This window comes from Dermacentor silvarum, chromosome 11 (assembly GCF_013339745.2).
Source record: "Dermacentor silvarum isolate Dsil-2018 chromosome 11, BIME_Dsil_1.4, whole genome shotgun sequence".
NCBI classification, from domain to species: Eukaryota; Metazoa; Arthropoda; class Arachnida; order Ixodida; family Ixodidae; genus Dermacentor; species Dermacentor silvarum.
The window spans coordinates 19,954,435-19,978,779 of record NC_051164.1 but is presented as its reverse complement, the minus strand read 5'-3'; the positions used below and the strand labels follow the sequence as shown (position 1 = coordinate 19,978,779).

The window sequence follows — 24,345 nt, the reverse complement described above, 5'->3', positions numbered from 1 at the left end:
ACCTTTTGTTTACAGTTTACAGAAAGTGTCAAACTTTGCGAGGAAAGGCCAAGCATCCCTTTATTGAAATGAGAAACTAGCACAGATGTGTGTACCAGCAGACCAATCTGGGAACTGCAGCACTGGCGGCAACATCTTACGGAGTATTGATTGAATACAGAATGCTGGAAACACTCTTGTAGTGCATGCTTTTGTTTTTCTTTCTTTTTTTTAAAGAATAGGCTTGCAAATGCTTTTGTGGGGGGGGGGGGTATGTTGCCTCTAATAAATTTAACTAGCAGATAAGTAGAGCACTTGCAGTTGCTCCCAGTGCTTTTGGTTTTATTAACACCTTCCAGTCATCTGATGTATGTCTAAGTACTATCGCACTCAGTATGAGCTGCAATGCGTGAGCTGGAGCGGCGCTCTTGAAAAAAAAAAAAAAGTGTTGAGAGTTTTGCCATTCCAGCAATGCACATTGTGTTTCGTCGTCTGCTTTCTTTGCACAGCAATAATACACTGGCCCACTGAGCAGCTATCGCTCCATCACAAAAAAAAAAGAAAAAGAGAATATTTATGAAGTTCGGGCATCGGTGTGCCATGGTAAAGCACGCAGCACGAAAGCACGGGGGTATGTGCATTGCTGGAATGGAACTCTCTCCACCAATTTCTTGAGGGCACCGCTTCGGCCACAGCCTGCATGTTGCAGCTCATATTAAACGCAATAGTGCATCTTTGATATTCTAACACTTTCTGCTATTTACCTTTCCCTTGCATAGTTTATTGGTGCTGCTTTATATCTTGCTGGTTGCACACCAGCTAGCTCTGCAAGGAGCTTTCTTTCTGAATGCTCAAGTTGTCTTGAATTCATCTGTGCAGCCACGTTAAAGATGGCTGAGGACTTTCCAGACTTCGTGCTGGGCTTTGTGTGCCAGTCGCGAGTCTCCCACAACCCGGGACACATCCACATGACACCAGGTAAGCACCCAGCTCAACTACTTGGCAAGCCAGTACGATGCAGCTTGTTTTGCCAGCGTAATTTCCGTCAAAGATGACAGAAAGGTAGACACAAAATTTTTCTTGTCCCCTCTTGTGTCATTCTTGTCCAAAGCTTCACTGCCAAACCAGCTGACATGCCTGAACCAGCTCGGATTATTATTGCTTGTTTGCTGTAATTGCAAGTTCTTCTGTTCTACGTCATTGACCTGTGCTGCAGAATTGGTGACTCCATGAGAAGATGGACATCCAGGTGTCTCGTGGCAGTGCCATTGTTATGGTCAGAGCAGTTCATAGGTGCTCTTGGCAACAAAGGACACGACACCACAGTGGCGCAAACATACAAACGGGGCACTTAACGCTCGTTTCATACAACAATACAAGTTAGCTGATATTGTACGCACAAATAATAGGTCCTTGATAAGGCAAGCTGAGGAATCACAGAAGTCAAGGGATGCCGAGTAAATGTTCGTCCATGTAACGCTTCAAGACATAAGTCGTTTGTTTGTAGGTGTGCTTTCATGAAATGAAGCGCATTCGGGTAGTTTTGTTTGCCCAGTGCCGGTGCCACGCTTCATAGCTGAATGGTTAGCCTTTCATGGGACAGTCCCATGGCGCACATTGACATCCAGCTGCCAAAGAGAGGAAAGAAGCGGGTTCCTCTTGCGCCCGAGGTTTTCGCGTGGCGCTAGCATCAACAAGGGATGGCTCGCACCACCTCTTGTTGTAGCCGCATAACAGTACCACCAGCTCCAACTGTCACATGTGTCCGGGAAACAACGGGTTGTGCGGGGAAAACAAATGTCAGGGGGCACAAGATAGTCAAGCGTCCCCACAGGTCATGTACAGACTTATTTTCTTTTGGTGTTCTTGTAGGTAAAGCCCTACACTGTCAGTGTTTTTGAAATTGCTGGGTGTTATCCACACTGTGCATGAAACAATTTATTGTTACCAGCAACCATTGAATATGTCAAGGATTGACGTTCGGGTAAAGCATAGTAACAAATGTAAAGCGCTTGAAAAAGACAAGGACTAAGAAGGAGGACACAACATGAGCGCTACTTTCAACAAATGACTTTTTTTTAAACTGAGGCACACATTTACACATTGACGATACCCATATGCCATAACAAAATGCCATGTGTGAAGATATGGCCTTCTTTTTGCTTTTGAAACGTATATTTTCACAAAAAAAAGACAGTCACACCATCAAGTTGCACACTAGGACACATTCAAAGATGACAGTTCTTTCTCTGACAAAGAGAGGTATGGGGTGCTTAAACACTCAATGCCCAAACATGCAATTTTTGATGCTTCGATTATTAACCTTGTTAGTTTGTCTCTGTGTGTTGATAAAACTGCAATCTTTTGAAAAAATGGTTCACACCGATCACATGTTAAACATTGCAGTGCCAGCCCATCTGTAGCACTCTTGTTGTGTCCTCTTTCTTTGTCCTCATCGTTTTCAAGCGCTTTACATTTGTTACTTCCGTAGAAGGTGAGCATTCTGCCGCGTCTTTCGTCTGTTTAGCGCATCACATGTCACGCCTTCACTGGTATATACTTGTTTCTTTGCGTGCTTCTTGTGTGCTTGCAGGTGCAGCTTTCTGTGATGTCAAGGGTTTTCTCTAGTGCTGCAACATCAAACTGGTTTTGCTGAAAAAACCGTTATTCGGTTATTAATGTCCGGATATTCGGACAGCCGGATATTGGTTCTTCTGTACTTGTGTTGAAATTACCTCTCTTTCTCTCTTGTATTCTTATATTTGTAGTTATTTTTGCGACCGCTCGTGCAGACTCAATATCTGCGCTGGTTAACTTCCTTACCTTTCCTTTTTTAAACACCAAATATTCGGGTCGGAATATTCGAATATCCGGCTAACCGGTTATTTAATCCAGATAACCGGCGTTCGAGACCGGATTCACTTCCCTCCGGTTAAACTAGATACCAGGTTTGACGGATATTTGCAAGCACTAGTTTTGACAGTGTCTGTCTCCTTTGCCTAATGAACTGTTTCATTGGTAAAGATGAAAACATGGCATTCTAAATGAAGAAAGGCTCAAACTTTCATGCTAGAATGGCCTAAAGATGAGAAAATACATTAACATTTATGGTATCCCACTGACGCACCAACACTGTGGTCATGACGCGAAATTCAAGAAAACGGGGCTCGAACTTCGTTTTATCCATCAGTAATCGACTTTGTGCCAAAAGAATGAAAATCTACAATTAAAGAAATACGTCACCAGTCTAAACTGACTTGGTTTCTCTGTAGTACAGTCGAATTTCGTTAATTCAACCTTGATGGGATCAACGAAATTGATCGAATTATCCAGCGGGTCGAATTAAACAAGATGCAAAAAAAAAAAATGCCAAAACACAAATGCCAACATTCAGTTGGCGGTGTTTGCTCGAGTCTAACACGCCTCCGAATCAAATGCGCACCCAATTTCTACGTGTCGAAAGTATTAAACTAAGGTAGAAATAACTTAAAGCTCCTAACCAAAGTATAAATCTAGCGTGCACCCGATTTATTGAAATGGCGGCCAGTTTCCCAGTCAGCTTCGCTGCGCGGTATTTAAAGTCAGCTCCGCCGCTATACAGCCATGTTATGCAGTAAAGTGTACGAACGCTGCGAAGGCGGTTTTGGTTTCATATCCAATTGCACCGCGCAGGCAATTTTGGGCCCAATTTCCTTGGAAAACAAAAGGCGCCCATTATAATCAGGTAAACGCCGTAATCAGGCATTGTGAGCTACCGTTATTGCCTGATACTTGGTAATATTCCTAGGGCAGGCTGGAAATAGGCGTTTTCGACAGGAGATCACTTGATCAACAAATTCACTGTTCCTTAACCTCCACCAAGACAGATGCTGCCACTAAAGGAGTTGTTATTGGGGCTACCATAGGGCCCAGGCATGTGCGTGCGGACTGGCCAAGCTTGAATTATCCGGCGAATTCCGATTTTAGGGTCGAAATACCAAACGTTTGGGCCCGTAGAAGTGCATAGGCGCCAGCCGGGACCTTTGGCCGAGATCAAATTAACCGAAGTCGAATTAATCGAAATCTACTGTACTCCCTTAACGACTAATTCACCGCTAATTGAGCCGCACACTCTGCTCCACACCTGCGAAGGTTGTTAGGAGCATGACATCAAGCGTACTCTCTCTGACACTCTGTCATACACAGCAGGTGTTATGCTTACCTCAGAGGTGCATTGTGAGGCACTTGTTTCCTTGTTCTCTCCACATTGATGTACTGTGCTTTGTACTCCAGGTGGCGTTAGCATTACCTCAATTGCAGCCGCTGTGCCATGCCTACAAAACTAGTTGTAGGCATTTCTTCAAGAGGGACGTCAATCGTTCTCCTTCCTTCTCCATCTTACACAGCACAAGATGCCTCTAGTGCAGCACCGCACATGTATGCGAGTGTTACCTCGTCATTGCGCTGATGTGTTGTGTGCTGTACTTGAGACGGCGTTTCGAGTTCAGCAGTGCAGACCACTTATAATGATATCAAAAAGAAAGAAAAATCTGATTGTTATAACCAATCATCGCTATATGTGAACTGCCGTAAATAAAGCTGCCAAACATACCTTTGTAGCTCTGAACCTGAATTTGCCACTTGCGCTAAAGAATAGACGTTACTGAAAGTAGGAGTGTGAAAAATAAAACGTTTATTCATACCTCAAAACAGTGTGTCAGAATAGTCAGAAATCTGCACTTGCTTTCGCGGCAGTTTCAGGTTTACAACCGCAGTGTGGATTGCGTCCAGCTGCTGCGCGAACACCTTTTGCCTCGTCTTGACATTGATAGTTTAGAGACTTAGCAACGCAAATGTCCAGCTCAGTTTGCATGGAAAACGCTACCCAGAAGGCAAAATTGTGATTTTTGTATTTGACATGTGATTATAGCATATTGTTACACATATGGCTTTTTCTCATAGCCCTAATTGATAAGTTGATGCTTTTAAGTCAGGTCATCATTATAACTGATATATTGAACTTATACGTGGTATCTTGGTAAGTGCACTGCATTGTACTGCACATGGCATTGGAGAGGTTCATGCAACACTATAACAATTGTAAAAATTGGGTGCTTAGAGGGTATGCATCACGCTGCTTCTGATGGCCCCTTATTGAGCTCCAAAACGCTTTATCACAAGTGTTGTGCGGTAAATGCGTCACATTAACTTAGGTTCTCGCAATGCTGTGATCTGCGTAATTTTTTGTTTTCTGAGGGGATGGCTTGCCATGTTTGCAGGCGTGCGGCTAGACGCCAGTGGGGACAGCCTCGGACAGCAGTACTGTGACCCCGCATCTGCTGTGACCGAGCGTGGTGCCGACATCATCATTGTTGGACGTGGCATTGTGGCCGCGGCCAACCCCGAGGAGGCTGCACTGCAGTACAAGAAGGCTGCCTACGACGCCTACCTGTCGACACTGGCCGCGAAGTAGTGTGCTTTCCCGACGACTGATGGGAATGCTGTGCTTGTAAAAAAGAAAGAAGCCAATGGGCTGTTTTGAACAGGCCAGGAATAAAGCTTTGATGTTTTGTTATTGGCACTCATCATCATCAGCCTATATTTATGTCCACTGCAGGACTGAAGGCCTCTCTCTGCGATCTCCAATTACCCTTGTCTTCTGCTAGGTGATTCCAACATGCGCCTGCAAATTTCCTAACTTCATCACTCCACTTAGTTTTCTGCCGTTCTCGACTGCGCTTCCCTTCTCTTGGTATCCATTCTGTAACTCTAATGGTCCACCGGTTATCAATCCTACGCATTACATAGCCTGCCCAGCTCCACTGTTTCTGCTTAATGTCAACTAGAATATCGGCTATCCCTGTTTCTTCTCTGATCCACACCGCTCTCTTCCTGTCTCTTAACGTTAGGCCTAACATTTTTCGTTCCATCGCTCTTTGTGCAGTCCTTAACTTGTTCTTGAGCTTCTTTGTTAACCTCCAAGTTTCTGCCCCATATGTTAGCACTGGTAGAATGCAATGATTGTACACTTTTCTTTTCAATGACAGTGGTAATCTCCCAGTCAGGATTTCGTAATGCCTGCCGTATGCACTCCAGCCCAATTTTATTCTTCTATATATTTCTTTCTCATGATCAGGGTCCCCTGTGAGTAATTGACCTAGATAAACGTACTCCTTTACAGACTCTAGAGGCTGACTGGCGATCCATAATTCTTGTTCCCTTGCCAGGTTATTGAACATTATCTTTGTCTTTTGCATATTAATCTTCAACCCCACTCTTACACTTTCTCGGTTAAGGTCCTCAATCATTTTTTGTAATTCGTCTCCATTGTTGCTGAACAGGACAATGTCATCTGCAAGCCGAATGTTGCTGAGATATTCGCCGTCGATCCTCACTCCTAAGCCTTCCCAGTCTAAGAGCTTGAATACTTCTTCGGCGGAGTTGCCGACGCGAAATCCGCTTCCCTGCCGCCCTCCTCCCTCACATTCCACGGTCTCCGCGTGCGCCCTTCGCCGTGCTGTGCCGACGACGCCCGCTCCCTGAAGTTTCGTTTACTGCCGTTATCGCGAAGCGAGCGTTGGCCGGCGTCGGCAGTTTCGTGGCCCTTGCTCGCTATGCGCGCCGTGATATTTCACGACTCGCACTCAAGATTCTGGTTTCAGCCTCACTGGCTGTTCGTTCGCACCACGTGCCCTTCTCCTCCACTTCGTCTCTCTCTCTTCCTCGAGCACTCCTTGGGGCGCCCGTTTGAGGGGAGCGTTCGCCGTATCCGCTGACTTCCGTACTCCCAGGCAGCCGCACTGTAACCGGTATTCCGTTTCCCGCAACTGCACTATAAGCGATACGCGATACGTGTATACATGGAGTGCTATGGGAAAATTAACGGGAGTCTGAAAAGACCGCACTATATCCGGTCCTGCACTATAAGCGGTTACGTTATAAGTGGTCTATACTGTACTTGCTATGGAACTTGTCGTTCTATGGACATGTGGCGATGCTGCAAATTTCCACAGAATGTGCAGCATTGATGATCTGTGCTGCACAATAGAAAATCTACACACAGTAAACATCAACATTAAAGCAGCATGACATGCACTGCGCTAAAGGGAGGGTTCTGTACTTGTTGATAGCAAGGTTAAACGAAAGTGCATTCTTTTATTATGCACATGTGTGTCAATACTACTTGCACATCAGCTGATAGCTTTGTTTTACAGCGATAAACGGGCTAACTCGCATAGCTGTTCCTATGTCCACTGGCAACCATCACAGGAATTGCCAAAGCACTTGGCGAGAAGTTTTTTCACTTAAGGTTCCATTTAATTCTGCGCACTGAAAATTTGGTTTCAACTCATTTCCTGCATCTTCAGAATCACAAAAAGCTGCAGAAAGAATGAAAAATTTTCAGTTCATCAGTGAGTTTTGTCACGTTAACAGAATGCAAGATTTCATGCAAGAAGTCTCTACAGTAACTTCAGATATGAGAACATAAACTATTTCACGTCTCGCGTACTTGGCAAACACCTATCCACATACATATTTAAAGAGATTTTTGGCATGCATGAAAATCTAAGGTGGTTGCTGAGGCACCAATGGCCACAACTACGCAGGACAAACAGGCTGACACCACATCGACCACCTTAAGAGAAGATACGTAGACTTTCAACACAAGTTTGGGGAGCAAACTAGCCATTCATGCTGCTTTGTGTGGCTGCAAACCAAATTTGGAGCAGTGCAAAATTCTTAGGCAGTAAAAAGACCAAAGATTAGTGTGCAATTTTCGAAGCGTACACAGTTCACAGGCGAGGCGCACAAGCATTAAAGCACCATTGCTTAATTTGCTAAACAGAGAGTTGCAATAATTATTGTGATTGACTAACCACGTGACGAAACCGTTTACTCTGGTCATTTTACATTTTTTAAGCTGCGTTTTAAAGTCGTACTTTACCGAATTTGGCCAATCGTGCATTTTCAGCCAGTGTACATATTGCATGTCTTTTCAAATATAATTAGTTAGTCTATATCACACTTCATCAATCAATAATCACTTAACATACATGACACATCAGAATAACTGTTTCTTTTTTTTTTCACTCAACAGCACACAACAGGGTGAGGAAGAAACATCTACACATGTTGCAACTTGTCATACTTCGAGGTATTAAAGGGATAATGAGACGGAATCTTTGGTTCTATGATGAATTCATTGTTACATTCAGATTTTTCAATGCCACAAATTTGCACAATGAGTGCTTAAGTGCTGTAATTTTAACCGGGTAGCCTTTTAAAGGACCACTCACCAAGCCACTTTGCACACTTTGGTTATATGCTGGAAGTTGTTACGTGACCTCTAGGGAGTGTTCTACCGCAATAATTTTTCAAATTGGTTCATTAATAGTTTCAATGCCACGAAACCATTATTTCAGGAGGCGAGCATCACTGCCAGCGTAGACACTCTCTCCACTTGCACCGTCTAGCCTCCGCAAGCGAAATTCCTTCCCTGCATTTTCTCGTACCAGAGCTCAAGGGTTGCGTGACGCATAAGTCGCAGGCCCCGCCTTCTTTTTTTTTCTCGCTTTTTTGCTGCGCAGCGCACTTCCACCGACGGTCTCGCGCGGGAGCTGTTGCGTTTGTCTCGTTCATGCAGCACGTGATTTTGCACGTGACTAGTGGTGTAAGTCGGTGCTACAACAACACTGAGGCACACGCAAGCGGATCACAGAGCATGATTGCACACTGGAACACAGTAGAAAATGACACGGTTTTACTCTCTGCGCATGCGACTGCACGACATGGGAACAAGCAGACGAAACAGGAGTAGTACATCTCTCTTGCTACAATACAAATTAAACAAAGACGCACAGACATTCGGTTTGTAGGTTTTATTATTTCTCGAAACTTTGATTTGTCTATTGAAGCAACGGAAAAAGAATAACTGCTGTTGTCTTGACTAATTCTCAAATTCACACATCACTGAAAGTGAAGCCACAGCACGGCAATGTACGTAGCACACTTGCGTGATTGACGTCAACTCTCTGGCTGGAAGCGCGGTGCCTGGGAGAAGGACAAAAGGAGTTTGGTTTCAAATTTCAGCTCTTTCCAAGGTGCATAGCGATGTAATACTTAGTGATGTAATTGTGCGCATTGTATGCCCTGTGCGTGTCAGCTGTTGTTAGTCTGCACTCATTTTGTTTTATCCTGTTACTTCTCTCTGTTGCCAAAAGCTCATGCCCTATGATATCACACATCAATCAATAATCACTTAGCATATATGGCACATCAGAATAACTGTCTCTTTTTTTAACACGAAAGTGTTTTATGCCGGGGTCCACCAAGACTTCACTGACGTATTTCCGCCACGGAAATACGTCACACGAACATACACGAACATAATACAAAGAAAGAAACCAGAAGAAAAAGTTCCACAAACATGCAAAATTTGGAAATCGAACCCACGACCTCTCGGTCCGCGACGATAGATCGCCGAGCGTTTAACCCATTGCGCCACAAACGCATTTGCAGAGAGCTACACAGACGCGCCTTATATATCTAACACTCCTCCGTGTACCCGCGCTCTTGCTCGGGGCGGTGCCGCCGCCTACGAGCAGAAAAGAGAAGTACTGCATTATGACACTAACGCGCACCGACAGTGAACGCTTCGGTGGTCTCAGCACTACGACGCCTCGATGCCAGCATTCGAAGGGACGCTGGCATCAAGAAGCACTACCAACGCCACCTAGGTGGCGTTCACCGTACTCAGCACAGCGGAGCGTGGCCTCCGCAATTAGCTCTGAAAATGTTTCTGAAGTTGATCGCGGAGGCTGCAATTACGACGCGCTGATTTGACTCGGTGACGATTCAGTTACGTGCTTTGTCTTGCGCGTTGTATTAGTGTGTCAGTTACGTGCTTCGTCTTTCGCGTTGTGCTAGCGTGTGCAGCGTAGTGCAGCTTCCATATGCACGACGGTTGCTCATGGTCATCGACGTTGGTAGTCGTGATGGAGGAGACGTGCCAACAGGCGTCAGCGTGGGTGCATCAACGCCTAAGGGCGCTTTAGCCACAAAACACCAATAGACATTATATATCAATGTGCAATAAACATTACACTACTTCTGTGAAGACACGTTTCACTTTCGTGTTCTATACCGATTCCTATATAAGAGGGATCAACCACATTTTTTTTTTCACTCAACAGCACACAACATAGGGTGTGGAAGAAACAACATATGCTGCAACTTGTCATGCTTCGAGGTAAGGGGATAATGAAAAGGAATCCTTGTTTCTATGATAAATTCATAGTTACATTCAGCTTTTTCAGTGCCACAAATTTGCACAATGAGTGCTGAACTAGTGAGTGGATTTAGTAGCGTGACCTACTGTAACAGGCCCTACTGTGTGTTCTTTATTCTTTGAGATTTGTCATCTCGCTCTTTCCTTCCCTCCTTCCTATATTTTATTTATATGTTTGTCTCCTTTCTGAAGAGTAGGCAGGAGTTGTGCCCCTTCCGGTGGCAGTTGCCAGCCTTGCTCCTCACTTCCCCTTTCCTGTGTATCAAATCAAATAATAATAATAACAATGTCAGCTCAAAATGGCCAGACCCGGTGAGAAGCCCTTTAAGACAGTTTGTTGTATTAAAGTCCCTGAGGTAAAAGCACCTTAGAGTATCAAGTTCTACTCTAGTTTGCAATGTCGGTCATTCCTTCGGTGAGTGTGATCAAATTCAGTGCCACACAAAAACATAAAAGACAGACACACTGTTTTCACTGTTCTTGAGCCTTGTGGAAATGTGTTCCACTTCACGAAACAGTTACATGAGTTGACCCCTCTGCAGGTGGCTCGGAAAGTCCACAGTCCATTTGGTGACGGTAACCACCGCTTCGCTGCTGCTCACAAACACAGTACAATCACGGGCAGTAGTCGTGTTTCGACTGGGTGTTGCTTTCGCCCGCTGCTACGCACACGAGCCAGTCGAGTAGCCCTGGCTGTGAACTCAACCAAACACATGAAACGTCAGAACACATATTATGTAAATGCCCAGCATATGTGCAGGAGAGATGGACGCCGGACAGTTTCCTAGCCAGCATCAGCAGGCAACCACTATTAGAAGGCACTGTTCTCAGCTGATGGCCTGGTGCTACAACTGCGAGGCAGACAACGCAGGCGCTGTTGGAGTTCTTGCATGCGAAGGAACTGGACAAGCGGTACTCCTTCTCTTCTCATCATCATTCATCCTAATATTCTCACTCACCTTCCCTTTAACCCAGTACAGAGTAGCAGACTAGAATGCAGCAGCTCAGGTTTACCTCTTTGCCTTTCCTGTAAATAAAATCTCTTGTCTCTATATAATGTGATCGACATTTTCGTCTAATTTCTTGCAATCTCCCGCTTTCCTCACATTTTGCCAGCCTCTTAGAATGCAGCCTGCCTTGTAGACAAGTCACTTTTGTGTGGTTCTTCGCGTTGGCTTGCGATGTCTGTCATCCATTCAGTGAGTGTAATCACTTCACTTCTGTACAAAAAGTACAACACAAACGGAGACAAGGACCTCACTGTATTTGAGCCGTCTGGAGTGGGTCTCACCTTACAAACAAGCTATGCAAGTTGACTTCTCTGCAGTCACGTCACTGTTGCACATACATACACAGCACAAGCACAAACAGTAATCTTCTCGGCTCATGTCTTCAGAGCACAATGGCACGTAAACGACCTCAGCCTACATCCAGTGGATTCTTAGCAGTCAGCTTGCAATGTCAGTTGTATATCCTGCGAAGGTATCAACACCGTTTCGTGGATATGCACATGATGCTGCAGGCACTGGTGTCCGAGCATGGTGGACAGACCTGGGGCGGCTGTCCTGGGTCAGTGCGACGTCAACGGTTCACCTTGCTTGGCTATCTGGTGAATGGTGACAGTGGTGCTGCCTGTGCCACTGCTATAGCTCTCGTACGCTAGGACAACTTCGCAGAACGACATAAGAGCCTCTGGCTTGTGGTTGGCCTGCAAGATGTGTACAAAGCTAATCAAGAATGACTATAGACCTTTGACAGAAACCAACGAGCCAGCATAACTTCAGCACTACATGTTGCTAGTATAGTTGGCTCATAGTGCACTGATGATTGGTTAATTATTGAACCAGAAGCAAGGATGTACATGTAGGAGAGTATGTAAACTCAGGATTTCTTATGCTAGTTGGGGAAATATAACTATTTGAAGAGTCATGCAAGCTGACACGCACAGGGGAAGAGTGACAACATGAGTGCCTCTTGTCTGTCCTCCTCTGTGCGTGTGTCAATCAGCACCCATCTTACAATAAACATTTAATTCTGTGGTTTTATATGCCAAAACTACAATATGATTATGAGGCACACCGTAGTGGGGGACTCCACATTAATTTTGACTACCTGGGGTTCTTTAACGTACACCCAATGCACAGTACACGGGTGTTTTTGCATTTCACCACCATCGAAATGCAGCCACTGTGGCCGGGATTTGATGCCGCACCCTCGGGCTTAGCAGTGCAATGCCCAAGCCACAATGCCACCACAGCGGGTATGTCGCGAGACAGCTGGGCGGTTTATACTGTAAATGTTCACATCTTGGACTGTCCATTTCAGCCGCCGCTGATTGGCTGGAGCTGTATGTGTGTGTAGGAGGCAGCTGGCTGCCCCGTTCTCGATCGTACCCCAGCCCGGACAATCAGCACATTAGCAGCAGTCAAAATGTACAGTCCACTAGGTGGACAATTACAAAATGCCCCCCCCCCCCCCCCCCCCAAGGGCCGTTCGTACCGCACAGACGACAGGTGACATTGCACCGGGGCTGGGGAGCGGCCTCCCTTTGGCCAAAGCACGCCGTTGTGTGCATTCTTGCCCAGGAAAATCGTTAGGAACACAGACAGCGGAAAGTGTGTGATGTATCCTAATTCCATTACAACATGCCTGTAAGGTGTAAGGCAAGGAACTGAAGCAACTACTACTACATCCAGTCAACAGTAGCCAGCAAGTAGGAATGCAAGATGACACAATAATTTTCATACTTCGACGAGATGTGTAAATTACGATTATGTGAGAATAAATGCAATGCCTGCGATAAGTAGCAATTAGGAATGCAAGATGACACTGATTTTTATGCTTAGACGAGACATGTAAATTACGATTATATGAGAATAAATGCAATATGACACAATTATTTTCATACTTAGACGAGATGTGTAAATTACTATTATGTGAGAATAAATGCAAGATGACACAATTATTTTCATACTTAGACGAGACGTGTAAAGTACAATTATGACATTAAATGCCATGCCTATGTAATGAAGCAGATGTGCCTCGTGTTTTGGGTAGCATCTCGAAGACAAAGACGACGACCCGTGCTGTGATTGCAAGAGAGCTCGGGCTGTGCGCTGCTGCTAGGCTGCTCCTAGACTAATTATCACCTTTAATTAAATCTCATTACGTTTGGTGGCGGTTGCTGGTATCCCTCAAGTCACCTTAGAGCTCTGCACTCGTACATTGCCCACCAACACCATGACTGACGCGACCAACACACTGACTGAACCCATGGCTGCCCCTATCACTTGCACCGGCGTTCTCCGCCAGCGCGACCCGGCCATCTTTAGTGGGACCAGAGAACATGACGTCGAAGACTGGCTGTCTTCCTATGAAGACATAAGCACTCATAATAAGTGGGATGAACAGACAAAACTGAATAACGTCATCTTTTACCTTGCTGATGTCGCAAACCCATGGTTTAAGAATCACGAATCTGACATCTCGAGTTGGTTCACATTCAAGACACATTTCACCGCAGTGTTTGGCCGCTCTGCTGTCCGCAAGCTACGCGCCGAACAGCGTCTACGCCAGCGAGCATAGCAGCCGGGCAAGACATTTCCCAGCTATACTGAGGATGTATTGGATCTCTGCAGCCATGTTAATTCTTCGATGACGGAGGACGAGAAGATCAAACATATTCTGAAGGGTATTGAGGACGACGCGTTTCAAATGCTGCTTGCCAAGAATCGAACCAGTGTCGCCGTTCTCTTCAACCTGTGTCAGAGTTTTGACGAATTGCGCCGTCAACGTCACGTCACCCGCCAAAATGTCCCACAGGCTGACTCGGTCTCGGCCATTGCAGTTGCCGCTGGCCATACCGATCCTTCTGCTCTCGTCCTTAAGCTCAACGATTTCCTTCGCGAGGATGTGGCCCACCAGCTGTCGCTGCTCCCTCACAGCCAGGAGCCTGCCCCAACACTGACTCCGGCCGTGCAACAAGCCATCCGTGCCAAAATAGTATCTGACGCACTTACCTCCAGTTCGCCCGCCAGCTCCTGTGGTGGCATCGCTCTCCTATGCCGACTACCCGCCGCTATTCACATCTCCGATGGCACCGCTCTCTTAGGCCGACTACCCATCGCGCGTCAAACCTCCGCCACTCAACTGAGCTGCCGCGATAGCAAGGCCACCGCCACCGATCCAGTAAATTCGGTAATGCAGCTATAGAAAAACCTTAAATAGAGACTTCTGTCTTTGAGATATAAATGGTACATTGCCAAATACATGTCACTGAACTTCATTTTCCGAGAACTGCCGCTACTTAATGCTTTTGTGCAGGAGTTTATCATTTGTAATGGTGCTCATGGTTTCTGTGCTTAATTCATGATGTTAAAGTAAATGTAGCTTTGCAATCTGGAACAAGGGTGCTTAACTAAACCATTTAATTCAATGTATCACTCTGTAGGTCGCAAAAGCTACTACAGATTGAAGCTTTGCATTTGAGGTATGGAAATTCAGCCTGTTTTGCAAAACCCACATAGTTCACTTTCCTTTATTAAGAGTATAACTTTGTAACAAACAACTTTAAAGCTCATCCATGAAGAATTCTAGAGTAATAAAACAACAAGAATAGTTAATTTCCCCAGTGATTTCCTTAATTGGCTTCATATGGTTTATACTGAAAACAATAGTGCATGAAATGCAGGCTACTGCATAGTCTATGCAGTGTCCCGTAGCAACACCTACCTCACTATGGTTGTTTATGGCTGCTTTCCCTTGGGGGACTTTTGGTCGCTTTTTTCGCCGTTTTGAGTGTGACTCCTGGGTAAAATGTCACAGAGGCCGTCACAACTTTTACTCAGCAAACCCCTTCATGCAGTGCGTGCAGTGCATGTGTTAGAAAACAAGGTAGTATGTAAGACGGTTTTGCGCCCTTAAAAGTCTTACACAGCCAAAGTTTTTATACAAAAGTTCTAAGTAAACATGTAAATGTATGCCTTCGCTGTGAAGGACTAGAACAGTCTCAAGTGAAGGTTGATGTCAGTGAAGAAAGGGGAAGGAGAGTGAGAGAGGGAGAAAAGAAAAATAATAAATAGGGATGTTAGAGAAGTAATCTGGTTTGCTACTCTATGCAGGTGTGAGGCAATGTAGGGATGGAAAGACAAAGAAAATAAGAAATGAAGGTAGTCACAGTGGCGTGCAGTCAAAATCTTTCATATACGTCATTTGTTTCTCTCATATTTCCCATCAAAATAAATTTGTAACAGTTTGCCTGATGTTGTTGTAATCACATATTAGGCAGCTGATTTTGAACAGGCATTAGACACATACTTTGAAAATGGTAGTCATTATTTTGATGAGTATTCAATGCCCATTGTATACCAGTGAATTTGCATGTATCATAGCATATTGTGTTAGCGTTTTCGAAATACTAACCTCACCCAACAGAATGTGGTTTATGGTGCCTAATAAATAAAATATTTAATATAACCTTGTCGCATTTAGGACATGCTGAAGCAATCCAGTGGCAGCAGCTTATCATTCTAAAGCACTATACTTTAAAAGAACTTAACAGTTACAGTAATGAACCTAACAAGTAATATTAGTGAAACTCCTGTTATGGTAACAGACGCTTTAAAGTGTGACATTCTGCTGTACTTGTAGTGCTCTGTTGGGACGATGGGCAGGAATCACATTTTTTAAATTTATTCCATTTTTTTTTAACATTATACAGGGCATTTCAACAGTGTCTCGCCATTTATTAAAAAGATGACACTCAAAACAAAATGCTTATTTTTGCTGATCAAGATCCACAGCAGTGACTGGACAGAAGAATTGTGATATAATTGCCAATAACCATTCCAATTTAACTAAATATTACTAATTAAATTTTAATGACCTTTAGCGCACATTTTGCAATTGTAGAATTCAAGCTGGTTAGTGCATGCATGAGGCAAGTCCACTTGTTAAAACTCCTGAGATCAGCACCCCTTTAGAGATACTCATCCTCAAAACTTTTTATGCATGGTGTTGTCCTGCATTTTGTATGGAACGCTTGCTAACAAACTATGCATAGGTTGTGATGAGAAAGAGGCATGCAAACACTGATTTTTGTTTTTCCTTTTCATGTTACTCTACCTGTTCTGTTTGTTGCTTGAGTGGCTTCGTGTTGTATGCGAAGAGCGTGGGAATGGCATTCTGCTTCAGCTTTTTCCAGCCATCCACTCGACGCTGCTCATACTGCGACGGCTCAAAATGCAACTGCAACAATTAAGGCATGGCAATAATAAGCCTATCAGTTTAAGCATATTCTTTTCTTCGTGCCAACGACGACCAATGTTCATTAAAGTGGTTAGATTCAAAGCAAACAAAGCAACACAACAAAGTTTAAGCAAGAAATTCAATGTTTTCAAAAGCAGACATACTCGTCATTTGCAGTTGTGCCAACATTGCTGCTTTCTGACTGGTCAATGTGTTTCAAACTGAATGCAGGTGTTTCAAACTGAACACATGAAGACATCAATGGCAGTAATTCCTGGTGATTGAATCTTCCCCATAGTGCCTGGCAGTCTAGGTGAGACTGACGAACTGTCTGTCCTGCCCCATGGATGAGGTGCAACAAAGCAATAGAATAACAAATTCACGTCAACAGCAAACGGAAACAAAGGAACAAAGGCACATCAAAAGCAAATGGAAACGGAGGAGCAGATGTTGCAATAGTTGGAGCCGTGCTACTAGGAAGAGAACAGCAGCATTGCATATTGAGAAGCCACCACGCTAATGCAAAGCTTTGCAAGACCAGCAGGCAGATAGACTACACCACACTCGCAACAACGCAAACAGAACTCCGAGCTACCAAGCAACAGAGTACCTTCAAAATCAAGTCAGAACTAAAGCTAAAGCACATATTTACGCTGACAGTGAAGTGATCGACAACTCAAAGCACAGACCATACGAGTTTCTCAAAAAGAAAGCTTCGTAGTCGAGGGAAAGTTTATGTTCACTAGGTTTCTTCAGAACTCACTTGCCATATTCGGTGCTCTGTGCTTCCAGTTGTCAATTGATTTGCCCTCACTCTGTGATCTGCCAGCCTCCTGCATATGGTAGATCCCCGGACCAGGACAAATTTTCTTCAACTGCAAAAGTTCTCTTTTTTTTTTTCCTGAGAAACCTATTGAACATTTCTTTTCAGCACACGATGGCGCTGGCCCCCTGGTCAAAGAAAGACTAAGTGTGAAACAGCGTCTTACACTGTTTCTAAGCATTTCTTACGGAATTTAACCCTGTTAAAGTTAGCTTTTCTATTTTCTTTGTGTACTTTTAAATTTGATTCGCTCTTATTGATGTTAATTTTAACCAATAATTTTACGTTCTACGGTGTTAAGTCCACATAGACATTCCAAAATTTATTCTTCGTTAGAATTGGAATAATCCACCCATTTCTTGGCCAAGTGGGTAGGAGCTACATGCTTGATAGGCAACAACAATGACTGCATTATAAGGAACTCAAGCTGTAAATAATGTAAATACACGCACTTGTGTTTCATCCTCGGGCACGACCATTTCTTCTACAAAACCTGCATGGGTTTCCTTTGTAGTTTAATTCGTGCTACTTTATAGTGGATGATAATCTTTCGATTCCTTTCATGACTGAGAATTGGACAATAATACAATCTAGAGTTAATGTATATGCTGTTTTTGGGAGAACATGTATACAGTAACCCTAATCCAATCTTGAGTTACTGTGTATAGGGAGCTATACATAGTAACGCTTAACTAACCAGACCTGTGGCACCACATCAGGCAACTGCAAGAACTTTTGCTAAGTGCCTATATTGCAATGTGGCACGCCATATGACCTGTGACGTCATCATAAAAGGGGCAGAGGTGTGAAGATTGCACAACGTTAATTTAATGGACACAGACCGGGTGCATGCGTGGAATTTTGCTAAGTGCCCAGGTCACATTGCAGGCCAATCTGAGATGTACGTCCTAAATGGGCAGGTGGTGCGGTGACTGCACAAATATCAAGCAGACAGGGGCTTTCATTTAAGATTTATGAAATGTTTTTGCAGAGGTACGGCAGGCACTAGACGATCATGACCCAAGTGTTATACTGGTGTTACACGACCAGCCTGATTCGGATTGAAATTCTTAACTGCGATTGGCTCCCTCAAGTAGCTTCCGCAAAGGAGCCAATCACGACAGAGAAATTAGATCAGGATCGGGCTTAACTTGCTGATCAAAAGTGCACTGTGTGACACCCATATTATTCACGTACCGGCTTAATGCACAAGCTTGGTGCTCAGTACATGAGCATTTTTGCGTTCCGGCGCCACATGGGAATGCGGCCGCAGCGAGCGCGGTAGACCGTTGTCAGACCAATAAAACAAAAACGCCTGCATGAACGCGCTCACATGGAGGCGGTATTCTCAGGCGATCACTTTCGGAGACATTTTCACTTTCGCAAGATTTCGCAACATTCTATGCGTCGGTCGTTGTCAATGAAGTCAATGGCGAATTTGGCTAATCATATCGGTGTGCACTTGGGGCTCCCTAGAGCGATGGTGATTGGATGAAATGACGCTTCAGGGCGCCCCAGTGTGATCTGCCGAATTCACCAGAAGTCTATTAACCATTTTTGCAAAACAGTTTGCTCCGGAGGAACGAGATGGCGCTGTCGGCAGGTGCGCCGCACGTTGCCTCAGTGAAAGCACACAAATACGGAACCATTAGTTACTTTCAGATATAGCGCAAAAAAAGTACACACACATGAAGACAAGACAGACGTGGACGAGCGCTACAGATATAGCGCAAAAAAAAGTACACACACACGAAGATACGACAGACGCGGACGAGCGTGCATGTCCGCGCCTGTCGTGTCTTCGTGTGTGTTTGTGTACTTCTTTTTTTGCGCTATATCTGAAAGTAACTATGTTAGACCAACTAGCCCAACAGGCGGTCCTTCTGACGGAACCATTACAACTTCTGCCCTGCTTCTGTGCGATCGCTGTCGGAAATCCAACTGAGTGTTCGCTAATGCATTGTGCTCTATTCATGCTGCAAAATCTGGAGTGCTAGAGGGAAGACATGTGCTGTAGTCGGCTGCAAAAATAGTGACTGGCATATTAAGAAATAGAATGAATCTGTGTGGCCCAGTTCACGGACCGTTGATACTTAAGGACTGCCTGTGTTGCCTGCCCTTCGCGATACACGGTCTTTCCCCGATTATAAAAAAGTTACTCATCCACCAGCGTTGTATCGCTTATTAACTTCCAAAGATAGGACTTCAGCCCCAGAATGTCGGCAAGAATGATTATCGCTGTTTCACAGTGACAGTGACAAAGGGAGTGGTGCCGCTTCCTGGCATAGCAAGTTTCTCGCACGTTATCTATACGCATCTAGCCAGACTCACACGCAAGCCTACGCCCACTCCATCACCAATTAACCCATCACGAATAAAAGAATGAGAGCACACTTCAGTCAATATATGTGCCGAAGCAAGCGTGACAGCAACTACACAGACAGCACACGAATGTTCAAAGCTGAATGTTTCGTGGTGGTCCACAGAGTAAGCGAGCGATTATCGATAATACGTCTTTGTTACGAGCTATTACAAAGTACTGAACATCTATGTTCCAAGCCCTTGTGCTCAGCAAGAACAAATTTGTCCAAAACTATAAGCACAGCCGCGAGTGATTGGGCAGAAAATAAACGATCAGATAGTGACCACACTGAGGAACTTAACGAGTCAACAACATTACAAGCCGATGCTTCAAAGTGTTTGCCAAATAAAGAAAGAAGAGCAAAACGCACTAATCCTGATTGGACAGGATTAGTGCAGAAAGTTTGGACAGCTTAGAAGACATTTCCAGCGCCACTTTTACTACAAGCACTGTATACACTGCTTGTGCCGTTTGGACAAAGCGTAACGAGCTCAGATGAAATTACATGTTGTCTGAAGCTGTGGCCAAAGCTTTGTGTTGTTCACCCAGTCACCGTCCACGATATCCTCCTGTACAGAGGTTTGCTTTGCCGCACCAGGCGGCATGCCCATCCATTGTAAACAAGGAGGCGACGGAGGCATCTGAGGCAAGCAATGGACGCGCCACCACGTTATTAAACATGGCGGCGCTTACGAGATCGCCCCGAAAAGAGTCAATAACCTCCTTGGTCGTCGTCTACAGGCATCTGAAAACTTTGTCTACAGGTGACAGCGTTCCTGGCACTGTAGTGCGCATAGAGTTTCTCATTGTAATATACTGAGTGAGAAACTTGCGATATGGTAGTACGATCCCAACTACGTTTAAGCACGTGACAGCTAGCGTCCATCTCGAGATGGTGAAAGTATCTTCAATGGTATCTCCGATGGCTTCCCTGAGTTCCTTACCTCGCATATTTTGCTTGTGTCCTTCGCCTCCCAAAATGCGCGTTTGACTTGCACCTCCCATATCTTCCGGCGCTCATTGTCGCGAGGGAAGCGAAACATTCGATGTCCTTTTCGGCTAGATCCGGTGCACAGCGGCACGCAGCACCCAGTCATTGTGGATGACGACAGACATACCACTATACGAAAACTGAGAGAGAAGTGGTTCAGGATGAGAAAAGGAAAGGTCGCCGCTATGTTATGCAGCCCTTGAGGGAGCACGGCTCAGCGCCATCGAAAACAGAGGAAAATTTTGCTCAGCAACGGCGGCACCGCACAGAAAGCAACGCCCAGCTGCTTTTCATATGGGAACCAAGATGGCACTGGCGCTGAACGAAAACGGAAACACATTGCAAGATCGAAAGTTGATCAAAGGAGGTCTGCGTAGCGCCCTGAATTGCTCGCAGTCGAAAAAAGATGCGGGGTCATTCTCCTCTAATTAAGCGCCGTCCAACTTCATAACTACGGTAAAACAAACATTACTTTTTTATAGCCTCAGAGATCGCCAATCATGGAGGAAGTTCGCCAAGCCAGGCCGCCGGTAACCATGCGATGTTCAATATAACATTCCTATTTAGGTTTGGTTTGATTCGACAGCTCTTTTCCTGCTGCAGAAATACAAATTACTGTCTTTTTATTTTTTGGTTGTCAGTAGTTCCAATTTTTGAGCTTGAACGTTAGTGGCGTCATGGCGTTTTGTCATCATCATCCAGCACAAGCGTTTTTCGTGCGTTGTGCTTGTGCCGCAAAGTTGATTCTATGGTTGATGTTGTGCAGTGCTGCAAGTCGGTTCTGTAATTCTGTGGTGTAGCGGTGCAGTAACGAAGCTTTATAGTACAGTCCTAGTGGTTCTAGCGGACCAAGCGCGCTGTGATTTTTGTGTTCGTCGTCGAAGTTTCTTTTTGTACAGCATTGACGTTGCCCGTTTCTCGTGCACACGCTTAATTGTGCGTGTTGTAGACTTCCGCTAGCTTCGCACCAGACCCGAGGCCGACCGAGACAAGAAAATGGGCGACCGGTACAACATCCACAGCCAGCTGGAGCACCTGCAGTCGAAGTACATCGGCACGGGCCACGCGGACACTGCCCGCTACGAATGGCTCGTGAACCAACACCGAGACAGCTACGCTTCGTACCTGGGCCACTTCGACATGCTCAACTATTTCTCGGTCGTCGAGAACGAGACCAAGGCGCGGGTGCGATTCAACATCATGGAGAAGATGCTGCAGCCGTGCGGACCGCCTCCGGAGAAGGCCGAGGACTGAGCTTAGCTGCTGGCTGCAAGCTCGATCTGTAAATATGTATCTTGTCACGACCACATCAACGCTTCGCCGCATTGTTAAAATAAACGATGAGCCTTTCGCACAGCTTGGTCGTATTCTTCCGTATTTATTCCGATATACGGACAATCCAGCCGCTCTCGGCAACCTGACGATGTCCGTCCCGGTCATGGTCAGCTTGCTTCCAGATCCATGTAAACGGGATTGCGAATTTCGCATTAGCATTGCTGTTTTCACATGCACCGAGCGCGGCAGCTGCGATTTTCCCATTTGCAAGCACCTAGCGGAGGACTGAATTATTCTTGGCGTCATCAGTTCGCTCCGGTGAAAACAAAGTAAAACAACTTAGAAACTGTTTTCGTGACAGTTGTTTGAATTCGACTGCGTCTATACCGATATAGCTTTTGCAAAAGCCATATCGGCCAAACAGGAAGGGGTGTTAATGACTGATTTAGAGAACACGCCTTGAATATTAAAAAGGAGCGAATGCATTTGGCGGATCACGTGAACTCTTGTGGATGTGAGGCGTTTTTTGACGCGAGGATTTTTGGTAGGAGCCACAATGAGCAGGCCCGCTTGTTACTGGAAGCTTATCACATAAAAAAGAGGGGGGAAGGTTGCATCAGTGAACCTTCTTTAAGTCTCTACGCAAAAGAGTTGTTACCTCGACACGTATGTAAATTAGTCAGCCATTTCTTATACAGTCTTTATCCATGTTTTTTTTTTTTTTTCCCCTTATGGTGTTTTCTTTCATTTTCATGTACGTTTCTGCGCATGTGCCTTTTTCATATATACTTCATGACAACATTGTGGAATAAGCAGTTGAAAGTAGCGCCTGTCCTGTGTTTGAACTTCCTTTTGTGCCTTGTCTCTTGTTTGTGCTCTAAAAATTTTATCAAGTATGCACCAACTAGGCCCACAGAAAGTTCTTCCAAGCCATATTCTGTGGTATTCGAACACCGGTAATTCCAGTTCTGCGAAGTTTTCCAGGTTTCCTAATGACCACGGGTAAGCACAAGCATTTCACTATATTTTCTGAGCAGGTATTCATTTTGCATGAGTAAACCAGTTCTGTGCAAGCCCGAGTGGACTGACATAAGAGCAGTGTCGCTCGACTCATTCGTTATGACGGCAGCCCATCTGTTGCTGCTGAAATACTTGTAATGAAGGGCTTGAGTGCTTGTTTTTGGGCTATACATTTTGTTCACTCTTTGCCAACATGCACAGCCAAGGTTAAATAAAAAGAATGAAAGGCGCAGCCGTGGTGGTCAACAATTTTCGCATTGGTTTGGATCTTCTGGAATCTATTTTCACTGATTATGTACAAATTTCCGTTGTGGATGAAAATTGCTTCTGTAGATTGCACTCCGTGGAGGTCAGTCTCTTTCAGTACCGAATGTGTGAATAAAAACAAAAGCGTTCAACTTTTACTTGTGTCGAGTTTTGGCTGGCCGAGAAATCGGCTTGTTTTAGTTGATCCACTTCACAACAACACATGAACAAAATTAACGATTGATGGTGCCAGGAAGTTGTTTTCTGTACGCTACCCCCCACTATATCTGTGGACTAGTTGAAGTGTAGCCCTAAATGTAACCGCAAGTTAGGACTTTCAAAGCGACTACTTTCACGACATGATGAAACGTAATATATTAACCGCAAATATTGGTAAACACAACGGCTCGCAATATAAATATTCTTCATTATAATTGCTTGGCACTGGTGCATACGAGCAATGTCCCAGTGGTTTAGAAAATGAATAGCAGCTTGCAAGGTAAACCTGGTAGGAAGAAAGCGCTTCCTAATAAACGACATTTCAGCGGGTTCTGCTCTGCGATTTGGCCAATGTCACCGCATGGCCAGCGGACCTGCAAGAGAGCACGAACACAGTCCGCTTGCATGCGAAGTGGGAAAGGAGGGCTTCAGCGGCAACCCTCCTCTTTCTGGCTGCGTGCCCTCTCCCTCTGCCTTCTGACCTCATCAGTGACGTCATGGAGGCATTGTTTTGTTTGTGAATTATTTGCAGTAGGATATCCGGCAGTTGCCTGTGGAAGTGGCGCTGCCGCCGCGTATCGGCATGGGACCGAGCGTTCCATGGGAGGTATAGGGAGTTTCCGGCCCCTGCCCGTACACCCAAGACTCGTAACCAGTGATTATGGTGTTTATGAAGTCGGGGTCACTGTTTGTGGAATCCAGCATGTCCTGTGAGACTTCAACATGAAGTTGCTTTTGCTCCACCGTGAGCAGCTTCGGCACGAATTTCGTCGCAACTCCCTTCATGGCCAAATCTTCGGTCATAATGGAATGTGCAGAAAACGTGCTGATGCCCACCTCTTCCGCAATTTCTCGGATAGTCACACGACGGTCCCGCACCACCACAGCGTTCACTTCGGCAATGACCTGGTCATTTC

At 45.1% G+C, this 24,345-nt stretch overlaps 3 protein-coding genes across 8 annotated transcripts in view; 2 read left to right on the top strand and 1 right to left on the bottom strand.

Moving 5' to 3' along the window:
• LOC119432887 (uridine 5'-monophosphate synthase-like) overlaps positions 1-5,533 on the top strand; it is a 113,729-nt gene extending 108,196 nt beyond the window's left edge. For all 4 annotated transcript variants that reach the window (XM_049659112.1, XM_049659110.1, XM_049659111.1 and 1 more), the window contains exons 10-11: positions 859-957; positions 5,238-5,533. In XM_049659112.1, the coding sequence (XP_049515069.1) occupies positions 859-957; positions 5,238-5,431 (293 nt within the window). In that variant the 3' untranslated portion in view covers positions 5,432-5,533. The remainder of the gene's footprint in view (positions 1-858; positions 958-5,237) is intronic.
• A 2,787-nt stretch (positions 5,534-8,320) lies between these two features.
• On the bottom strand, positions 8,321-20,954 carry LOC119432894 (THAP domain-containing protein 7-like). 3 transcript variants are annotated; one of them, XM_049659118.1, is made up of 5 exons: positions 20,622-20,953; positions 17,256-17,325; positions 16,370-16,492; positions 14,978-15,052; positions 11,492-11,954 (listed from the first exon to the last, which is right to left on the bottom strand). In XM_049659118.1, exons 1-5 carry the CDS (start codon positions 20,696-20,698, stop codon positions 11,817-11,819), a joined length of 483 nt encoding a protein of 160 aa, XP_049515075.1. In that variant the 5' UTR covers positions 20,699-20,953; the 3' UTR covers positions 11,492-11,816. The 3 variants fall into 3 exon arrangements, with proteins under 3 accessions (XP_049515076.1, XP_049515075.1, XP_037555975.1); XM_049659119.1 differs by lacking the exons at positions 11,492-11,954; positions 17,256-17,325 and adding an exon at positions 8,321-9,009 and having other exon boundaries at positions 20,622-20,954; XM_037700047.2 differs by lacking the exon at positions 17,256-17,325 and having other exon boundaries at positions 20,622-20,950.
• Positions 20,955-21,375: 421 nt separating this feature from the next.
• Positions 21,376-22,024, top strand: LOC119432877 (splicing factor 3B subunit 5). Its single transcript, XM_037700029.2, has one exon. The coding sequence runs from the start codon at positions 21,665-21,667 to the stop codon at positions 21,920-21,922; it is 258 nt and encodes an 85-aa protein (XP_037555957.1). The 5' UTR covers positions 21,376-21,664; the 3' UTR covers positions 21,923-22,024.
• The last annotated feature ends 2,321 nt before the right edge of the window (positions 22,025-24,345 follow it).

Bases quoted from the DNA above. Each gene is read 5' to 3' on its own strand.
- LOC119432894 (XM_037700047.2), bottom strand. From the start codon at position 20,774: ATGACTGGGTGCTGCGTGCCGCTGTGCACCGGATCTAGCCGAAAAGGA. The intron at 15,053-16,369 runs GTAGAGTAACAT...CATTTTACCCAG, and splicing joins TCAAGCAACAAACAGAACAG to GAGTCACACTCAAAACGGCG. The intron at 11,955-14,977 runs GTAGGTGTTGCT...CACATCTTGCAG, and splicing joins CCATAAACAACCATAGTGAG to GCCAACCACAAGCCAGAGGC.
- LOC119432877 (XM_037700029.2), top strand. From the start codon at position 21,665: ATGGGCGACCGGTACAACATCCACAGCCAGCTGGAGCACCTGCAGTCG.